This window comes from Onychostoma macrolepis, chromosome 03 (genome assembly GCF_012432095.1).
Source record: "Onychostoma macrolepis isolate SWU-2019 chromosome 03, ASM1243209v1, whole genome shotgun sequence".
NCBI classification, from domain to species: Eukaryota; Metazoa; Chordata; class Actinopteri; order Cypriniformes; family Cyprinidae; genus Onychostoma; species Onychostoma macrolepis.
In genome coordinates this window covers 5,097,109-5,117,890 of record NC_081157.1, presented here as the reverse complement: position 1 = coordinate 5,117,890, position 20,782 = coordinate 5,097,109, and the positions used below count along the sequence as shown (strand labels likewise).

Here is a 20,782-nt window from a genome sequence, read left to right as displayed (position 1 = left end):
ACAGCTGTTCCAGACACTTTCTTACATGTAACTGACATGTTTCTGTTGAATATTTACTTCACAGAAATGTTTTACAGTCTTCGAAAAGTCCGCTAGCATCTGTTTTCAGACGAGGTATGCTAGGCTAACTCTGAAGCTTGAGCTCTTGTTTATGAAAGTTTGGGCTTTTAATCACATCTTTGTGTGTAGATGAGAGGTTTTGATAGCTTTGTAAAGGGTTTGCTGTCAGTTTGTCAATGGTTTATTGGAAGTTGTATAACTTATTTAACCTAAAATATGTGCTGTATACTGTTAATGGGTGACGTCACTTACACAAAGCACAAATTAACTGAATCTAACATTAGTTCAAAAGTGCTTTGATCTTTCATGGTAAACAAATATTGATAAATTAAAATTGTTCTGTGGTTTCAGGAGTGATAATATAATCTTTCTACAAAGGAAGAGAAGCTCCAAGATTTCAACATTTCTGAAGGGAGCTGCTGACAGAAATGCAGGAAACACAGGTGAGCATAGAAGAAATATGCATTCATATGCATTTTTTCACAACATATTTTCTTATATCACCATGCATCTGTTATATTACAGTTCATTAAAGGAAGGTTTTGACAGGTAGTGACACAAACCTAAATACATGAGCGTTAATAATTTTATTTTAAGAAATTGTTTGTTTATGTGTGTGTGTGTGTGTGTGTATGTGTGTGTACCGTTTTCTTTTCTGCGTTTCACTTCTGCTCTAGCTTGCTTCCTTTAAACAAAGCTGAATATCGTTGGCTCTATGATAAATTGCATATTATGTTTCTAGATTATGATGGCCGTGCAGCAGAGGAGCGCAGAGTCTCCTGTCGGACAACATCTCTAAGTCGCTATGAACCATGTGACTAGTAAGTAAAACCTCAAACATACAGGACACTACTGTTCAAAAGTTTACTGTTCAATGATTTTTTTAAATGTTTTTTGAATGTGTTTTTTAAGTAAGTCTTCTGCTCATCACTACTGCATTTATTTATTTAATTAAAAATACAGTAAGAACAGAAATATGGTAAAATATTATCATTTTAAAATACCACTTTTTTATGTGAATATATTTTAAAATGTAATTTTTTTGCTGTGATCAAAGCTGTATTGTCAGCATCATTACTCCAGTCTTCAGTGTCACATGATCTTCAGAAATCATTCCCAGATGCTGATTTGCTGCTCAAGAAACATTTCTGATTACTACCTTTGTTGAAAACAGTTTTTGCTGCTTAACATTTTTATGGAAACAATACCATTCAAACATTTGTGGTAAGAAAAGAAAGAAATTAATACTTTTATTAATCAAGGGTGTATTACATTTATCAGAAGTAACAGTGAAGACATTTATAATGTTGGAAAAGATTTCTATTTACTAAATTGTTTAATACATTTAATAAATGTTGTTAATTGTACTTTCTATTCATCAAAGAATCCTGAAAAAGGTATCACCGTTTCCACAAAAATGTTAAGAAGCAAAAACTGTTTTCAACTGTTTTAATAATAAGAAATGTTTCTTGAGCAGCAAATCAGCATATTAGAATGATTTCTGAAGATCATGTGACCCTGAAGACTGGAGTAATGATGCTGAAAATACAGCTGCATCACAGGAATAAATTACAATTTACAATATATTCAAATAGACAACAGTTCTTTTTAACGTGTAATTATATTTTGCAATATTACTATTTTCTCTGTATTCCTGATAAAATAAATGCAGACTTGGTGAGCAGAAGAGATTTTTTTCCCCAAAAACACTGTAATGTTTCCACAATCTTGACAGTTACTGTATAATTGTTACTATATTGCTTAAATACCATTAATTAGATGGATTTGTGGCCCAAGATGCTGGGATAGGCTTCAGCCCCCGAGACCCTGGAGAGGATAAGTGATGGATGCATGAACTTCCAAAATACTTTGACTTGCTTTGATTTTGTTTCTATTCTGACTGCTGTTCAGCTTAAAAATACCTTTCCATTATCGATGTTTGTCGTTTTGCATCATTACACCTGTGCTAAACCTATTCAAATTAAGAAACTAATGAAAGGTTGGTTTTTATGTTTTTTTTACAGGATGCTATGTACCCAGCCTCAACCATTCAGCAGAAGGACTGTGAAAGCGGGAACTCTTTGAACCAGCAGTGGCAGTTATAGTGGATAGTGGATAGTAGTGGATGATGAGGGACTGACATTAACCTGCCAAAAAAGGTTTCTCTGTGACATCGCCGCGAAACCCCCTTTTTGGTTCTTTCTGTCACCTTTTTTTAAGAGTGTAGACGAGTGTGCAACTGACCAATAACAACTGAGTATTCCAGCAAGCTGTTTATTAATATTGTGTAGAAGTGTACCATATGGGGTGAGGATCAAGACAACCAAACCAAAGGTGGACTGTAACCTACTGGACTATATGATAGACTTCATACTGACCACTACTGCCATGTATGCAGCATGACAAGTCTTTGAAAAGAGGGCATTTCCTTCACCAAGTAAAAGTGTGGAGGATTCATCTGGCCTTCATCGGGCCTCATGAGGTGACTCTGTAGATGTAGAATAAATCAGCTTGCTTTAGGCTTGAAATGACTGAAATCTTCTCGTGAGTTGATATCATTTTAAACATTCTTAAAAGTATTTCTGAATCATTTTGACATGTGACAACAATATTTTGTTTCAGATGATGTAACTGCTATAATAAAGCCTGTATCATAGAATAGTAACGTGTCATTCTGTTTTTATTTTGTAGATGTTTGTTGAATAACTGGCTTAAATGTAATTTGAGGTACTTTAGTAAAACCATGGTTAAACTATGGTATTACAACCATACTTCATTTGTGGTACTTGAACCATGGTTTTTAAAACCATGGTTCACACCAAAAAACCATGGTTACTACAGTCATGATTAACTACAGTTGTACTATAGTAAAACCATGGTTCATTTTCGTAAGGGTGGGGGAAAATATGAAAACATTATATTTGATCCATGCATTACTGTAGGTCTTAATATAGATCTGTCTCAATGTTACATTAAAAGAAACGACGGAATCACTCGCTGCTCTTGATTAAATACTGTTTATTTGCATCTTTGTTCTTATTTTTAATAACAAAGATAAAATAAAAACAGCTATATTGTGATTAATAATGTAGTAATTATTATTAAGAAAAGAACTGGAGGAAAATATGCAACGCTGCTCGGTGATTCTGCTTTGGAACCTTTAACTAGATTTTTCTCAAAATCAGATCTGCTGCCTTCAAACGGCCGTAGCTCAGTCATTCTGTATCCGATTCCAAATCAAATCACTTTTATTGTCACATCATCACAGCACATACCGTATAGTGGGAGTGTGCTGTAGCGTGTATTAGTTCATTAGCCTGCTAGCCTGAGGGAGAAAGCTGTCCTTCAGTCGGCTCGTGCGGGATCAGATGCTGCGGAGAGAGCAGTCTGTGGGACGGGGGCTGGAGTCACCGATGAAACAACAAGTCATATATCATTTTGAAGGTATTTTAATGGAGAATGTGAAAATAAAAGAAAATCTGCACATTCCGACTCATTTTGCCAGCACGGGTCACAGAGTTCCACCCTCGTTTACGTCAGCAAGAGCCACGATCGAAAAACTCTCCGAAACTTATGCGAACCGAAGTAAGATTTTTGGCACAGAAATACTCCGTCATACGTCCAAAAACAGTGTAAACAACTCTGAATGCATGAAACTGCATTGTACCCCCTTTAAAATCATATAAAGTATAAATTATGATGATTTTGCTGATAAGAAGATAAATCTGTGCAAGAAACAGCTGCAGCTTTTGAACAAGTAGAGGGTGAGGAATGTGGTACACAGGACACGAAACATACCAACACAGTGTAAATAAGCTCCATCGGTTTATTATTTAACCCTCATACCCTATTCACATAACAGCCCTTAATTGTTTGTTCGTGGACAAATGTGGGCACAGAGGTCTCAGGTGTCATCCAATTTTTTATTTATTATAAATGTTATATCAATGTCTTTGATAAAATTTATTCTATCCATTTATGGTATTTTTTTTTTATTTTGGGGGTATTTTTGAATTTATTTACCTCTAAAAGTACCACAATTTCTATATAAATAATGCTTATTTTATGTTATATTTATTATTTCTTTACCTACATTAAAAATATCATTCCACTAAGTTCTGAGAGTTAAATCCTGAAGATGAAGTGTTTTTGCTGGCATCTAGTGCCTTATATTGGTATTAAATTAAGAATAAAAAACAATAATATCAATAGCCACTAGATGGCTATAGTACTACTCATACTCAATGGCTGCATATAGACTGAACTGAACCACTGTATAAAATCAATTTGACCTCTTAAGTTTTTGACTATCACAAGTTAAAATTGTAATTTTAAAAAAAATCTGTTAGGTGAGACTATACAAAGATGTCAAAATATGCTTAGATAAATATGACCATGCTATAAGGAAAAGACAAAGTAGTAGAACATTTATCATTTATTTCAAACAAAAAACATAAAATTTCAATAACTAATTAGTACCAAACGGGTAAGAATATACATAACAACAACTAAATAAGTGTTAGCTAAGAACAGGAAAGAACAAACAAACAGGTAAGAACAAACAGTAATAGTTATTTACATTATTTACATTATTTACATGCACTTGTGGCAGGTGGTAATTGTAACTGAATGTTCTTTGCAGATATATTCTCTGCATTTTGGACATACAGTGCTGGTTTTCTTCCTGTTGGAAGTGCAGACATGGCACCTTTTTCTTTTTGTTGGAGGAGTTGCTGTTGATGTGCTAGGGATGCTTTCTGAGGAGGGTTGTCCTCTGATCTGATTCAGCATCCTCAGAGAGGCTGCTCCACGGGGAACACTCTTCCTTCTCTGAATCAGTGGGGACACCAGAGCCTTCCCAAGCTCTTCCAAAAAGATCCGCCTTCTGAAGGTCTTTCCTGCATTCCAGGCAGGGTTGATTCCCGACCACAGGACGAAGGCATTCAGGGCTGACACATCCAGCATGTTTGAAAAGACCACCATGGGCCAACGGTTGGATTTGCGCTTACATGTGTAAGCAGCGACCATCTTGAATAATACACACAGAAAAGAATAAAATCAAACACTATACTGACAAAAGTACATTTACATTTTTTCACTTAGCAACTCATCCATTTGTTACAAATTATAAACTGCAAGCAATTTGTCATAGGAAAATGAGTAAACAATGCAAAAATTTTATTTTAAGAAATTGTTTGTGTATGTGTGTGTGTGTACCGTTTTCTTTTCTGCGTTTCACTTCTGCTCTAGCTTGCTTCCTTTAAATAAAGCTGAATATCGTTGGCTCTGTGATAAATTGCATATTATGTTTCTAGATTATGATGGCCGTGCAGCAGAGGAGCGCAGAGTCTCCTGTCGGACAACATCTCTAAGTCGCTATGAACCATGTGACTAGTAAGTAAAACCTCAAACATACAGGACACTACTGTTCAAAAGTTTACTGTTCAATGATTTTTAAATGTTTTTGAATGTGTTTTTAAGTAAGTCTTCTGCTCATCACTACTGCATTTATTTATTTAATTAAAAATACAGTAAGAACAGAAATATGGTAAAATATTATCATTTTAAAATACCACTTTTTTATGTGAATATATTTTAAAATGTAATTTTTTTGCTGTGATCAAAGCTGTATTTTCAGCATCATTACTCCAGTCTTCAGTGTCACATGATCTTCAGAAATCATTCCAAGATGCTGATTTGCTGCTCAACAAACATTTCTGATTACTACCTTTGTTGAAAACAGTTTTTGCTGCTTAACATTTTTATGGAAACAATACCATTCAAACATTTGTGGTAAGAAAAGAAAGAAATTAATACTTTTATTAATCAAGGGTGTATTACATTTATCAGAAGTAACAGTGAAGACATTTATAATGTTGGAAAAGATTTCTATTTACTAAATTGTTTAATACATTTAATAAATGTTGTTAATTGTACTTTCTATTCATCAAAGAATCCTGAAAAAGGTATCACCGTTTCCACAAAAATGTTAAGAAGCAAAAACTGTTTTCAACTGTTTTAATAATCAGAAATGTTCTTGAGCAGCAAATCAGCATATTAGAATGATTTCTGAAGATCATGTGACCCTGAAGACTGGAGTAATGATGCTGAAAATACAGCTTTGATCACAGGAATAAATTACAATTTACAATATATTCAAATAGACAACAGTTCTTTTAACGTGTAATTATATTTTGCAATATTACTATTTTCTCTGTATTCCTGATAAAATAAATGCAGACTTGGTGAGCAGAAGATATTTTTTTCCCCAAAAACACTGTAATGTTTCCACAATCTTGACAGTTACTGTATAATTGTTACTATATTGCTTAAATACCATTAATTAGATGGATTTGTGGCCCAAGATGCTGGGATAGGCTTCAGCCCCCGAGACCCTGGAGAGGATAAGTGGTTTGGAGAGTGAATAGATGGATGCATGAACTTACAAAATACTTTCATTTGCTTTAATTTTGTTTCTATTCTGACTGCTGTTCAGCTTAAAAATACCTTTACATTATTGTTGTTTGTCGTTTTGCATCATTATACCTGTGCTAAACCTATTAAAATTAAGAAACTAATGAAAGGTTGGTTTTTTTACAGGATGCTATGTACCCAGCCTCAACCATTCATCAGAAGGACTGTGAAAGCGGGAACTCTTTGAACCAGCAGTGGCAGTTATAGTGGATAGTGGATAGTAGTGGATGATGAGGGACTGACATTAACCTGCCTAAAAAGGTTCCTCTGTGACATCGCCGCGAAACCCCCTTTTTGGTTCTTTCTGTCACCTTTTTTTAAGAGTGTAGACGAGTGTGCAACTGACCAATAACAACTGAGTATTCCAGCAAGCTGTTTATTAATATTGTGTAGAAGTGTACCATATGGGGTGAAGATCAAGACAACCAAACCAAAGGTGGACTGTAACCTACTGGACTATATGATAGACTTCATACTGACCACTACTGCCATGTATGCAGCATGAGACGTTTTGAAAAGAGGGCATTTCCTTCACCAAGTAAAAGTGTGGAGGATTCATCTGGCCTTCATCGGGCCTCATGAGGTGACTCTGTAGCTGTAGAATAAATCAGCTTGCTTTAGGCTTGAAATGACTGAAATCTTCTCGTGAGTTGATATCATTTTAAACATTCTTTAAAGTATTTCTGAATCATTTTGACATGTGACAACAATATTTTGTTTCAGATGATGTAACTGCTATAATAAAGCCTGTATCATAGAATAGTAACGTGTCATTCTGTTTTTATTTTGTAGATGTTTGTTGAATAACTGGCTTAAATGTAATTTGAGGTACTTTAGTAAAACCATGGTTAAACTATGGTATTACAACCATACTTCATTTGTGGTACTTGAACCATGGTTTTTAAAACCATAATTCGCACCAAAAAACCATGGTTACTACAGTCATGATTAACTACAGTTGTACTATAGTAAAACCATGGTTCATTTTCGTAAGGGTGGGGGAAAATATGAAAACATTATATTTGATCCATGCATTACTGTAGGTCTTAATATAGATCTGTCTCAATGTTACATTAAAAGAAACGACGGAATCACTCGCTGCTCTTGATTAAATACTGTTTATTTGCATCTTTGTTCTTATTTTTAATAACAAAGATAAAATAAAAACAGCTATATTGTGATTAATAATGTAGTAATTATTATTAAGAAAAGAACTGGAGGAAAATATGCAACGCTGCTCGGTGATTCTGCTTTGGAACCTTTAACTAGATTTTTCTCAAAATCAGATCTGCTGCCTTCAAACGGCCGTAGCTCAGTCATTCTGTATCCGATTCCAAATCAAATCACTTTTATTGTCACATCATCACAGCACATACCGTATAGTGGGAGTGTGCTGTAGCGTGTATTAGTTCATTAGCCTGCTAGCCTGAGGGAGAAAGCTGTCCTTCAGTCGGCTCGTGCGGGATCAGATGCTGCGGAGAGAGCAGTCTGTGGGACGGGGGGCTGGAGTCACCGATGAAACAACAAGTCATATATCATTTTGAAGGTATTTTAATGGAGAATGTGAAAATAAAAAGAAAATCTGCACATTCCGACTCATTTTGCCAGCACGGGTCACAGAGTTCCACCCTCGTTTACGTCAGCAAGAGCCACGATCGAAAAACTCTCCGAAACTTGTACGAACCCGGAAGTAAGATTTTTGGCACAGAAATACTCCGTCATACGTCCAAAAACAGTGTAAACAACTCTGAATGCATGAAACTGCATTGTACCCCCCTTTAAAATCATATAAAGTATAAATTATGATGATTTTGCTGATAAGAAGATAAATCTGTGCAAGAAACAGCTGCAGCTTTTGAACAAGTAGAGGGTGAGGAATGTGGTACACAGGACACGAAACATACCAACACAGTGTAAATAAGCTCCATCGGTTTATTATTTAAGCAACATGAGGATGAAAAACATGAAAGAATCCTGTAAATGTTTTTCTTGTCTACATGGTGTACAAAAACAACATGTATCTTGTCAATGACACTAAACTATAAGCACATGCAGTTTATGTGATGTTAAACGTTTATTTATGTGCTTGAGATAGGCTCTCCTCTTAGATTTACAAGAGCAGCACATTTGTAGTATTTTATCAAACTCTGGGACCAAATTAATAGGCAAAGTCTGTGAGAGCCGCCTTCTTGCCCGTTCAATGTGAATGCGGGCATGAGCAATGCTTCCTCATTAGTCAGCTGCCACTGTTTGCGTGTAAATGCTGACATAACTAAGTTCACCTTGCGTTCCTCCAATAAGTGCCTGATAGTGACTCCACGGTCCGCCATCACCTCGTCTCCGGGTCTCAGGCAGTCCAGAAACCCTGAGTTCTGTGCAGTACCTGTCGCTACATTTGCCACCATAAGCCTCTGAAATAAACATGACTAATCCAGATGGACAAGTTGCTACCAGATACTTCAGAGTATTACTGGCATAACAGTGACTGTACGATTCACTTCTCGAATCTAGATTTTTAGCCTTCTGTAGAACAGTTTCTGTGCTGTCAATTATACAAGTAGTGTTTGGGAAATGATGGTTAAAAGCCTGTGGCAGAGTGGCCTTGATGGCTTCACGGGGCAGCCATGGAATAAGATGCTTGGTGTGCTTGTACAAAGCATCTATCCAAAGTTTCACTGTTTTGTCTGTGTTATATTTTCACAGCAAAATCAGTCATTGTAAGCAGCAAAAATCAGAAAAGAAATCCTGCAAAATCCTGGAGGGACTGATTCACATTTGTATTTTAATCTAATTTATATCTGGTATTAAATGGTTTTCTCACCATAGTTTCCTAATATATTTTATTGGACAACATACATTTAAATATGTTTTTCACGCATACCTCAAACTCTGAATTTCTATCAACTCTTTAATTATTTGTATATCATGTTCTATGTAAATGTTTTTGGACAGCAGCGTGTGAACGGGACTTTTATTTTGGCGCGGTGATGTGACGTCATAAGCACGCGCCGCGCTCCTGCATCTGTTGAGACTCGACTGAAGAAAGGTTTGTGTTTAAAGCGTCTTTAAACACCGTTCAATTGACTCGAAAGTTTTACAGAGCGATGGAAAATTAATTGTTTATTGACTGTATTATAATGCCTTATCTAAAGTTTATTAACGCACTTGTGAGTAAATAAGCGCATCCACACACGAGTAACAAAAGTAGCGTCTCATTTCTGCTGAATCGGTTCATCATCATAAACATGAATTCAGTGATGGAGAAACCAGCTGTTTAAACTCCGAGTCAATTGAATCAAATGATTCGCCAAATGATTCGATGACGTCACATGCTGGTCAAAACACAAACGTGTTTAATGCAAACTTAAACCATGAGAAAATGTTTTCATTAAAGTGCAGTCTGATCAATGTGGTCAACAAATCATTAGATACAAAATATAAGTCATAAATACCTAAATCTTAACTTTAATGTTGTAGTGCTAGTTTTGAGTGTTTTGTGTAATCAGGTAATTTAAGGCCATTAACTCTCACTCTGACTGACTCCCTTAACTGACTACTGAACTAGTGTGCTGACTCCCTTACTAGAGTGCTGACTACTGAACTAGTGCGCTGACTACTGAACTAGTGTGCTGACTCCCTTACTAGAGTGCTGACTACTGAACTAGTGCGCTGACTACTGAACTAGTGTGCTGACTCCCTTACTAGAGTGCTGACTACTGAACTAGTGCGCTGACTACTGAACTAGTGTGCTGACTACTGAACTAGTGAGCTGACTACTGAACCAGTGTGCTGACTCCTTACTAGAGTGCTGACTACTGAACTAGTGCGCTGACTACTGAACTAGTGAGCTGAGTACTGAACTAGTGCGCTGACTACTGAACTAGTGAGCTGACTACTGAACTAGTGCGCTGACTACTGAACTAGTGTGCTGACTCCCTTACTAGAGTGCTGACTACTGAACCAGTGTGCTGACTACTGAACCAGTGTGCTGACTACTGAACCAGTGCGCTGACTACTGAACTAGTGCGCTGACTCCCTTACTAGTGTGCTGACTACTGAACGAGTGAGCTGACTACTGAACGAGTGAGCTGACTACTGAACTAGTGCGCTGACTACTGAACTAGTGTGCTGACTCCCTTACTAGTGTGCTGACTACTGAACTACTGAACTAGTGCTGACTACTGAACTAGGGAGCTGACTACTGAACTAGTGCGCTGACTACTGAACTAGTGCGCTGACTACTGAACTAGGGAGCTGACTACTGAACTAGTGAGCTGACTACTGAACCAGTGTGCTGACTCCCTTACCAGAGTGCTGACTACTGAACCAGTGAGCTGACTACTGAACTAGTGCTGACTACTGAACTAGGGAGCTGACTACTGAACCAGTGCGCTGACTACTGAACCAGTGCGCTGACTACTGAACCAGTGCGCTGACTACTGAACTACTGAACTAGGGAGCTGACTACTGAACTAGTGAGCTGACTACTGAACTAGTGAGCTGACTACTGAACTAGTGTGCTGACTACTGAACTAGTGAGCTGACTACTGAACTAGGGAGCTGACTACTGAACTAGTGTGCTGACTACTGAACTAGGGAGCTGACTACTGAACTAGTGTGCTGACTACTGAACTACTGAACTAGTGTGCTGACTACTGAACTAGGGAGCTGAGTACTGAACTAGTGCTGACTACTGAACTAGTGCGCTCGCTGACTACTGAACGAGTGTGCTGACTACTGAACTAGGGAGCTGAGTACTGAACTAGTGCTGACTACTGAACTAGTGCGCTCGCTGACTACTGAATGAGTGTGCTGACTACTGAACTAGGGAGCTGAGTACTGAACTAGTGCTGACTACTGAACTAGTGCGCTCGCTGACTACTGAACGAGTGTGCTGACTACTGAACTAGTGTGCTGACTACTGAACTAGGGAGCTGAGTACTGAACTAGTGAGCTGACTACTGAACTAGTGCGCTGACTACTGAACTAGGGAGCTGATGGAGAGATTTAGTTTGGGTTTATTTTGCTCTCTGTTTATTGTTCTCTTCATCTTAAACACACAGAAAAACTCCTGCTGAAGCGACTGAGATCCACGTGACACTGTTATAAAGATGGCGATTATTAAAGAGGAGAGTGAAGACTTCAGGATTGAAGCAGTATTCAGAGTGAAACATGAAGATACTGAGGATCAAACAAAGACCGTGTTTATTAAAGAAGAGAGTAACGATGTGAAGATTGAGAAAACATTCAGAGCCAAACATGAAGATACTGAGGAACAAACAGGTTGGTTTCATTCTCAAAGCTGAACTCAGTCATTTGATCCTGATTAAATGTCCAGCTCTGCAGGAATGAATGATATTTATGAAGAATGTGATATGAGCGTCCTAGTTAAAGAGGTTTTATTTGATGCCTGCCTTCATGTGAACCTGAGATTCGTTATTACGACATGTCACATATTAAATTAAGAAAAATAATAAATAATGCAGACGTTGTCTGAACAAAAACCTTCTTACGCTTAAATATTGTTCACAAATCTGTCTAAATCTGTGTTAGTGAGCACTTCTCCTTTGCCGAGATACTCCATCCACCTCACAGGTGTGACATATCAAGACCATCACCTCATGTTGCAGCATGATAATGCACGGCCCCATGTTGCAAGGATCTGTACACAATTCCTGGAAGCTGAAAACATCCCAGTTCTTGCATGGCCAGCATACTCACCGGACATGTCACCTATTGAGCATGTTTGGGATGCTCTGGATCGGTGTATACGACAGCGTGTTGCAGTTCCTGCCAATATCCAGCAACTTCACACAGCCATTGAAGAGGAGTGGACCAACATTCCACAGGCCACAATCAACAACCTGATCAACTCTATGCGAAGGAGATGTGTTGCACTGCGTGAGGCAAATGGTAGTCACACCAGATACTGACTGGTTTTCGGACCCCGCCGGAACCCCCCAATACAGTAAAACTACACATTTTAGAGTGGCCTTTTATTGTGGCCAGCCTAAGGCACACCTGTGCAATAATCATGCTGTCTAATCAGCATCTTGATATGCCACACCTGTGAGGTGGATGGAGTATCTCGGCAAAGGAGAAGTGCTCACTAACACAGATTTAGACAGATTTGTTAACAATATTTGAGAGAAATAGGCCTTTTGTATACATAGAAAAAGTCTTAGATCTTTGAGTTCAGCTCATGAAAAATGGGGGCAAAAACAAAAGTGTTGCGTTTATAATTTTGTTCAGTGTATGTGTAACATTAAACCCAACAGTATATAACAAAAATGTTTATTTTACGTAAGGCAAACATTGAAACGTTATTGATCAACTTTACATTCTGTAGAGTTACTGCTGCTGTACGCATTTGTTCTTCATTTAAAGGGCTTGGATGAGCAAATAAAACCAACAGTGGGCACTAATTTATAACAAACTTAGGTCACACTTTATATAAGGTGGCCTTAACTACTATGTACTTACATCAACAAAATAAGTACAATGTACTTATTGTGTTCATATTGTATTGCAAAACACTTTTACTGCTATTGAGGTGATATATGGGTAAGGTTAGGGACAGGTTTGGTGGTATGGGTAGGTTTAAGGGTGGGTTAAGGTATAAGGGATGGGTCAACAGTGTAATTATAAATGTAATTACAGAAATTAATTACATATAGGTATTTTTTAAAATATAAGTACAATGTAAAAACATGTATGTACACAATACATGCATTGTACCGAATTATTAATTTAAATGTAAGTACATAGTAGTTAAGGCCACCTAATATAAAGTGGGACCCAAACTTATTATATTTTTTTGTGAGTGGCAAACAGTTCAAATCAAAGACTGAAACTAAGAAAACATCTGTTGTGACTAGGGCTGCACGATGAATCGAAATGAAATCGCGATTAGGCAGAAGCTGCGATTGTCATGCGTATCTTTCAGTGAAGCACGGTTCTGTGATCAGTAGTAAATCTCCATCCGAAGGCCAGAGAAACTCCAAATACGCCCCGCAGAAGAAACCCAGGATCGCTGCAGCTGAATAAACAGAAGATTTAAAGGGGTCATCGGATGCCCATTTTACACAAGTTGATTTGATTCTTTAGGGTCTTAATGAACAGTCTATAACATACTTTGGTTAAAATTTCTCAATGGTAGTGTAAAACAACACCTCCTTTACCCTGTCAAAATCAGCTCTGTTTTCAGCAAGCCGTTCTAGTCCATGTTACGCAGCACGTTTGAGCTTCACAAGAACCAATGAGGTTCATTCTTGCGTTATGCATCACGTTTGAGCTTAAGGGAATCACATGACTAGATTGGAACCATGACTAAGACAAAATAAAAGACGTGTAAACAATGAACATGAAACAAAACCAAAAACAGGCATGACAATCTGCACAAAACAGAAAAAGCAGATGGGCTGAATGAGATGGTTTCACTCTTTGACAGCAGGTGGCGCTTATAGAACAACAGTGATACAGCGTTTCCGTGGTTGCCACTGTTAAACACAGCAGCGCTGCGCCTATTAACACTAATTTAAATGCGTTATACGGAGGCAAGATGAAAAGAAAACACCATGTATACTTTTCTGAAAACAACCAGTTCCCCTCAGAAACACATTTATCTAAAATTCAAAATTTGGATTTTCGTCCTATATTTCACGCATCGTGAACAGTGATCTGGTTCTGTCTGCTAAGATATTTTCTCCTCTTTGCATCTTCAACGTCTCTGGCCTCTGTTAACGGCCGTTTACAGACTAATTATAATAACAATATTTCCACACAATTGGCATTTGGGGAAAATGATTGCAGTGCAGTTTTTGTGCACTCCACTGTATAAATTAAATATAGATTAATCATTGTTAAAGATTACTAACAGATTAGATCACTTGAACTTTAAAATTAACAAGGCAAACGATAACCTTTCGTGACGACACTGCAGTGGCCCAATCGGGCAAGTGACAAATCCGTCAACTCTCCCGAGCATCCTTCACGCTGGCCTTGGGCCATCGGGCACTCCTTATTGTCGAGCCCTGCCCCTGGCTGTGGTATGGAAACACATCTTTGCACACTTGTTTTGAAGTCCAAAGCTTTGATTACAATATAAATAATTGGTTATCAGGCAAATGTTACATCTCGTCCATCGAAACATTTGGATTCATGCTTAATGACAGAGGCTTTTTGTTTTGTGGCTTGATCACTCGAATTTCCACATTTTAATATTAATAACAACTAAAATGAGGGAACAAACAAATAGGTTAAGGCATGGCCATGTTGTACTAATTGTTGTACTTAAAGAGAGAATAAATCAATGTAACATGAGCCGTGGCCACAAATTTAAGTCATATGAATGAATTATTAATATTTTTTATATCTACATTCAGCATCACATTTCACACACTTGAGTAATTCAGTGTAGCTTTCCTCCAGCACAACATCTAATATAAGTGTCTGGCTCGTGCAGAAAATATTATTCATTTTTTGGACGTTACGAACAGTTTCAGTTTCTTTGGATTGTTATTATTTTAGTCAATGAATCAATCAGTGATTAATTATTAGCATCCCTAATTGAGATAAGTTTATAATCAACTATACCTCCTGGGTCAAACTGTGCTTTTTTTAATAAAGGCCAGCTTAAAGGTTTTTGGGACATGACCTAAATAAATTTAGTAATATTGTGAAGAGCAGCGTTTCTCAACTCTGGCCCTCAAGGTCCCTTTTCTGAAATGTGGTTAAAACTACCCTGCCTTTAGCTTTCAAATAATACAGAAGACCTAGATTAGTATGTACAGGTGTGTTTGATTAGGGTTGGAGCTAAACTCCAAAGGAAAGGGGGTTTCAAGGGCCAGAATTGAGAACTTCCAACAGGTGTTTTGGGGCAAGTAGGACAGTGGCCTCCAGAGCAGGTTTGGACATTTCTGATACAGGGTTTAGCATACATGCTGTTGGTTTTGATGTATTACATACCTTAAAATTTTGATGTCTGATGTATTGTGCCATTAAACTGGGGATAACTTTGATTTGTTTGTGTTTTTTTCACCCTAATAGCAATAAAAGTGGAGAAAGAAGTACTCAGTGAAATTGAAGAGAAAGATCAATATGAGAATCTTCATGATTTCACAACTGGAAAAAAATATTTTAGACATTTGCATACTGAAAAGACTGCCACACAAAAAAAAGCTCAAATAAGTTATTTCACTTTCAATCATCAAGGAAACCTCAAAGTCCACACTGTAGAGAAGCCTTTCACCTGCCAACAGTGTGGACAAAGTTTTGCTAAACATGGAAACCTTATAGTTCATATGAGGATCCACACTGGAGAGAACCCTTTCATCTGCCAACAGTGTGGAAAAAGTTTTGCTCAACATGGAAACCTTACAGTTCACATGAGGATCCACACTGGAGACAAGCCTTACACCTGCCAACAGTGTGGAAAAAGTTTTGCTCAACGTGGAAACCTGAAAGCCCACATGATAATACACAATGGAGAGAGTCCCTTCACCTGCCAGCAATGTGGAAAAGGTTTCACTTTTAAAGGAAGCTTTAACGCCCACATGAGAATTCACACTGGGGAGAAGCCTTACACCTGCCAACAGTGTGGAAAGAGTTTCACTCGAAAAGGACACCTTAACTTGCACATGACTGTTCACACCGGAGAAAAGCCTTACACTTGCCCTGAGTGTGGAAAGAGTTTTGCTCAGCATGGAAGCCTTAAAGGCCACATAATAACTCACACTGGAGAGAGCCCTTTCACCTGCCAACAGTGTGGAAAATGTTTCACTCGTAAAGAAAGTATTGACAGGCACATGAGAATTCACACTGGAGAGAAGCCTTACACATGCCAACAGTGTGGAAAGAGTTTTGCTCAACTTGGAAACCTTAAAGCCCACATGAGAGTTCACACTTAACAGAGTCCTTTCACCTGCTAACAGTGTGGACAAATTTTCAATCATAAAGGAATCCTTAACAGGGACATGAGAATTCACATTGGAGAAAAGTCTTACACCTGCCAACAAAGTGTAGAAGTTCCACTCCAAAAGGAAACTTTAACAGACACACCTTGTAAAGCCCACATGAGAGTTCACACTGATTAGAACCCTTACACCTGCCCTCAGTGTGGAAAGTGTTTCACTTAAAAACCAGTCTTTAATAGGCACATGACTATTCCCACTGGAGAGAAGCCTTACATCTGCCAACAGTGTGGAAAAGGTTTTACTCAACATCAAACCTTGAAAGACCTCATGAAAACTAGTAAGACTTCTCTCCAATGAGAATTATTAATTTGTTCTTTACTTAAGGGTTAAAAAGTTCAAAATACCTGAGCAGCAGGCTTAGTTAATCCCAAGTGGTGTTTAGCTGAATATGTATTTCCTTTCAATAACAAAATAAACAGTATTTGTGGAAGCATCTGATCATAGTGATGTTGATTTTATTCAGCACTGCAGTCAAGTCTTGTCCCATTTATTTATACAATTGATTTCTATAAAGCAAGTAGCTGTAGCATCTGCTTGGGAATCATTGATGATTATTTCACCTTTATGTCTTAAGCACTATTCGGACGGGACTAGTTTTCTAAACTACGTTTGAGTTTCGATTCTTATCACCTAACGTCTGTGATTTTCATGTACCAATTCAGACGGGACTAACATCTCTGTGTTTATTACAGAGGTGGGAGGGGCTGTTTTGTACATCTGGGCGTTTCAGAGATCACGTGCTCTGAATGCGTGCATTGCGTATAGTTATTCGGATTGATTACCATTAGTATAATCACAGCTTTACTACAAATACCATGGTGAAGCTAAATGGCTAGCATAGCAAAACCATGTTAATGTGTGGTTACTTTAGTTCAGGGGTAGGCAACGTTGGTCCTGGAGTGCCAATGTCCTGCAGAGTTTAGCTCCAACCCTGAAAAAAACCTCACCTACCTGTAGCCCGAGTAATTCTGTAGGCCTTGACTAGCTTGTTCAGGTGTGTTTGATTAGGGTTGGAGCTAAACTCTGCAGGACAGCGGCACTCCAGGACCGACGTTGCCTACCCCTGCTTTAGTTTAACTATTTCATTTTTTTATTTATTTGTAGTAATCCCATGTTTAATTTTCATAAAGGCACATATGTAATTAAAACATTATGTAATTGAGTACAGAAATGAATGTGAATAATCTTACCTGATGCTGATATTACAATAGCCAGTCTTGACAGTTTACGTGATCTGGCTCTTGATTTTATTTGCCACCTGTACGTCAGACTTCGTACTTCCACTCCATTTCAGTTGGCTTCTGTACTCAGTCTAATATAGCAGACCATCTCCCAGTTCATCTCCGGCTCCGCAGCAGCCGTCCAACCAACGAACAGAGGGCGGGCTGAGAGCCGTGACGTAGACGCTAAAGGCCGAATTTAAGATTGTAGTTTAGGTGAGGGAAATCTAAAACGACAGCGGACATGGAGACACGGGATGCTATTCGCTCTGTTGTGGAGAATATTCCCGGCATTTGCCAACTGAAGCCCGAACAAGAAGAGTGTTTGGTTCACATTTTGAATGGAGGTGATATTGTGACCCTACTCCCGACAGGTTTTGGGAAAAGTTTTATTTATCAACTGTTACCGATCGTCAACGAGAAACTGGGGAGGCCAAAGGCGAAAATTGTGGATGTGTAGATTTACTTCACAGCCATCTTCACTCTGGTATTTCGCTCGATGGTTTTGTTTTCGCCGCATACCTGTGTTTACAGCGGAAGTTCGAGGCGGCTGAGCCGGCAAATAACATACTTCATATCCAAACGTTATGTGATTGGCTTACAGGTACACCAATGATTTTAAACTTCAGACAAGCGCCCGCCCACGAGAAAGTAAATGTTTGCTAATTATGCCCTTCCAGACTCTGTCTACGAAGCAAAGTGAAGTAGCAGAGTTTGGTATTATCAGGCTAGGGAGATGGTGCTGCCCAGGAACCTGAATGACTCCACTGCAGTCACAGTGCTGTTCATGATGGTGAGTGGGGGGAGAGCAGGGGGGTTTCTCCTGAAGTCCACGATCATCTCCACTGTTTTGAGCGTGTAGAGCTCCAGGTTGTTAAGACTGCACCAGACAGCCAGCTCCTTAACCTCCTGTCTGTAAGCAGACTCGTCGCCGTCCTGGATGAGGCCGATGACTGGTGTCGTCTGCAAACTTCAGGAGTTTGACAGAGGGGTCTTTAGAGGTGCAGTCATTTGTGTAGAGGGAGAAGAGCAGTGGGGAGAGAACAGAGCCCTGAGGAGCTCCAGTGCTGATGGTGCGGGTGCTGGATGTGTGTTTTCCCAGCCTCACTAGCTGCTGCCTGTCTGTCAGGAAGCTGGTGATCCACTGACAGATGGAGGTGGGGACGGAGAGCTGAGTTAGTTTATTCTGAAGGGTATCTGGGATGATGGTGTTGAAAGCGGAGCTGAAGTCCACAAACAAGATCCTTGCATGTGCAGATGTTGGAGAATGTAGTGCAATCCCATGTTGACTGCATCATCCACAGACCTGTTTGCTCTGTAAGCAAACTGCAAGGGGTCCAGCAATGTCCTTCAGGTGGGCCAACACGAGCCTATCAAATGACTTCATCACCATAGACGTTAAAGCAACAGGTCTGTAGTCATTAAAGGTGCAATAGGAGATCTCAGAAAATGCTAACTTTAGCCTGATAGCACTGAAAGCGAATGTCCCACCCTCCCTGCAATCACTGTCCAAAGCCACGCCCCCTGAACACGCATACGCAAAATACCAGAGACAACATACTACAATAGGCTATATCAATGGTTTCCAATTACAGTCCTCGCGCCCTCCCCGCTCTGCACTTTTCATATGTATATCTTATCACGTCTGACAGTTGTTCTATTCGACCGTAAGTCATAAGTGCCCTGCGAAGTGGACATCACCAGATATTCTGCCATGATTCCAGTTCAAAGCGAGCATATATGTTCCATACAGACGACATTAAAGTGTGCAAGATGTGAATTTAAACTGTATTTATTTACAGAGGTATATTATGTCACACTTCTCTAGTAAGTTTCGTCTGTGTGTAAGACGCTGTGCAGCGCAAATCCATGAGTGAATGTTCCGAGGTGAAATAAACTTCAACAGATTTCCCTGCTCAGGGAGTAGGGAGCAATGAACACTGTGTAGGGAGCATGTCAATCGGAACACAGTTCATGCACGGAGCTCTCTTCTAACGAGCTGGTCATCTGAACCGAGTGTGTTAACTAAGCGAGACATGCAAAATATGCAGAGCAGGGAGCGCGAGGACTGGAACTGGGAACCGCTGGGCTACATCATGTGTCATTCACCGGTGAGAAAACGTTATAGCACACTACAATACCAGGAAGGAAGACTGGGTTGTTGATGTTTGCCTGCCATTCTCGCTCTGTCTGCAATAGCGTACGTGATCGTACGCTATTCGTGATCGTACGCCTACATTCCTCGTACGCTATACGTGATCGTACGCTATTCCAATGAGAAGAAAGTCACATTCTGTACCAGGCACCAAATGCCTGGAGGCCAGCGAACTACCCCCATGGTCAATACACATAACGCACATACATAAAGACATTATCTGTATTTAGGCCATAATTAAGTGCTTATAAATTGATCTAGTCAAGTCAAGTCAAGTCACCATTATTTATATAGCGCTTTTACAATACAGATTGTGTCAAAGCACTTAACAGTATCAAATTGGAGGATCTAGTATATATGCATGTTGTATATATTTTCCCCTATCATATTAGCCTAGTTACAACTCCTTTATTTGTATTAGTTCAACTCTAAATGCTTATATCCAGGTGCATGAATGTATCTCTGCTTTAACAGTGAGAACGTTATTCTTCTTGGCCAGTAGAATAATCTTTGAATTGATAAAAGATTGTACTATGCGTTCGGTGGACGAACGGATCAGTGATTGTAAAATTAATTATAGTACAGTAATCTTAAAGCTGATATACATAATAATTAGTTATAACAAGTTTTGAATTATTATTAATAATAATAATAAGAAAAATAATCTGCCAGTGGGGTAAGCAAAATAATCTTGATTTCAAACAGAAATCAAGATTATTTTTCTTGTTTCCAGCAAAAACTCACTTAATTTTGACTTGTTTTTCCTGAAAACAAGACAGTAATTTTTACTTGTCTAGAAAATCCTTGATTCAAGAATGTTTAGATATTTTGGCTGGAAACAAGACAAAAAAAAATCTAAGTGAGAAAGCATTTTTTGCAGTGCACTTCCTGATGATTTT

General features: G+C 38.6%; 1 protein-coding gene and 1 long non-coding RNA gene across 2 annotated transcripts; both read left to right on the top strand.

Annotated features, from left to right (window-relative positions):
* Nucleotides 1-441: 441 nt before the first annotated feature.
* Nucleotides 442-2,453, top strand: LOC131535870 (uncharacterized). The gene is made up of 3 exons (XR_009269762.1): nucleotides 442-503; nucleotides 803-881; nucleotides 2,085-2,453. It is a non-coding gene; the product is annotated as an uncharacterized LOC131535870 (long non-coding RNA).
* Nucleotides 2,454-9,492: 7,039 nt separating this feature from the next.
* On the top strand, nucleotides 9,493-16,934 carry LOC131537166 (zinc finger protein 239-like). Its single transcript, XM_058770458.1, has 3 exons — nucleotides 9,493-9,580; nucleotides 11,598-11,817; nucleotides 15,583-16,934. The coding sequence occupies exons 2-3, from the start codon at nucleotides 11,646-11,648 to the stop codon at nucleotides 16,440-16,442; spliced, it is 1,032 nt and encodes a 343-aa protein (XP_058626441.1). The 5' UTR covers nucleotides 9,493-9,580; nucleotides 11,598-11,645; the 3' UTR covers nucleotides 16,443-16,934.
* The last annotated feature ends 3,848 nt before the right edge of the window (nucleotides 16,935-20,782 follow it).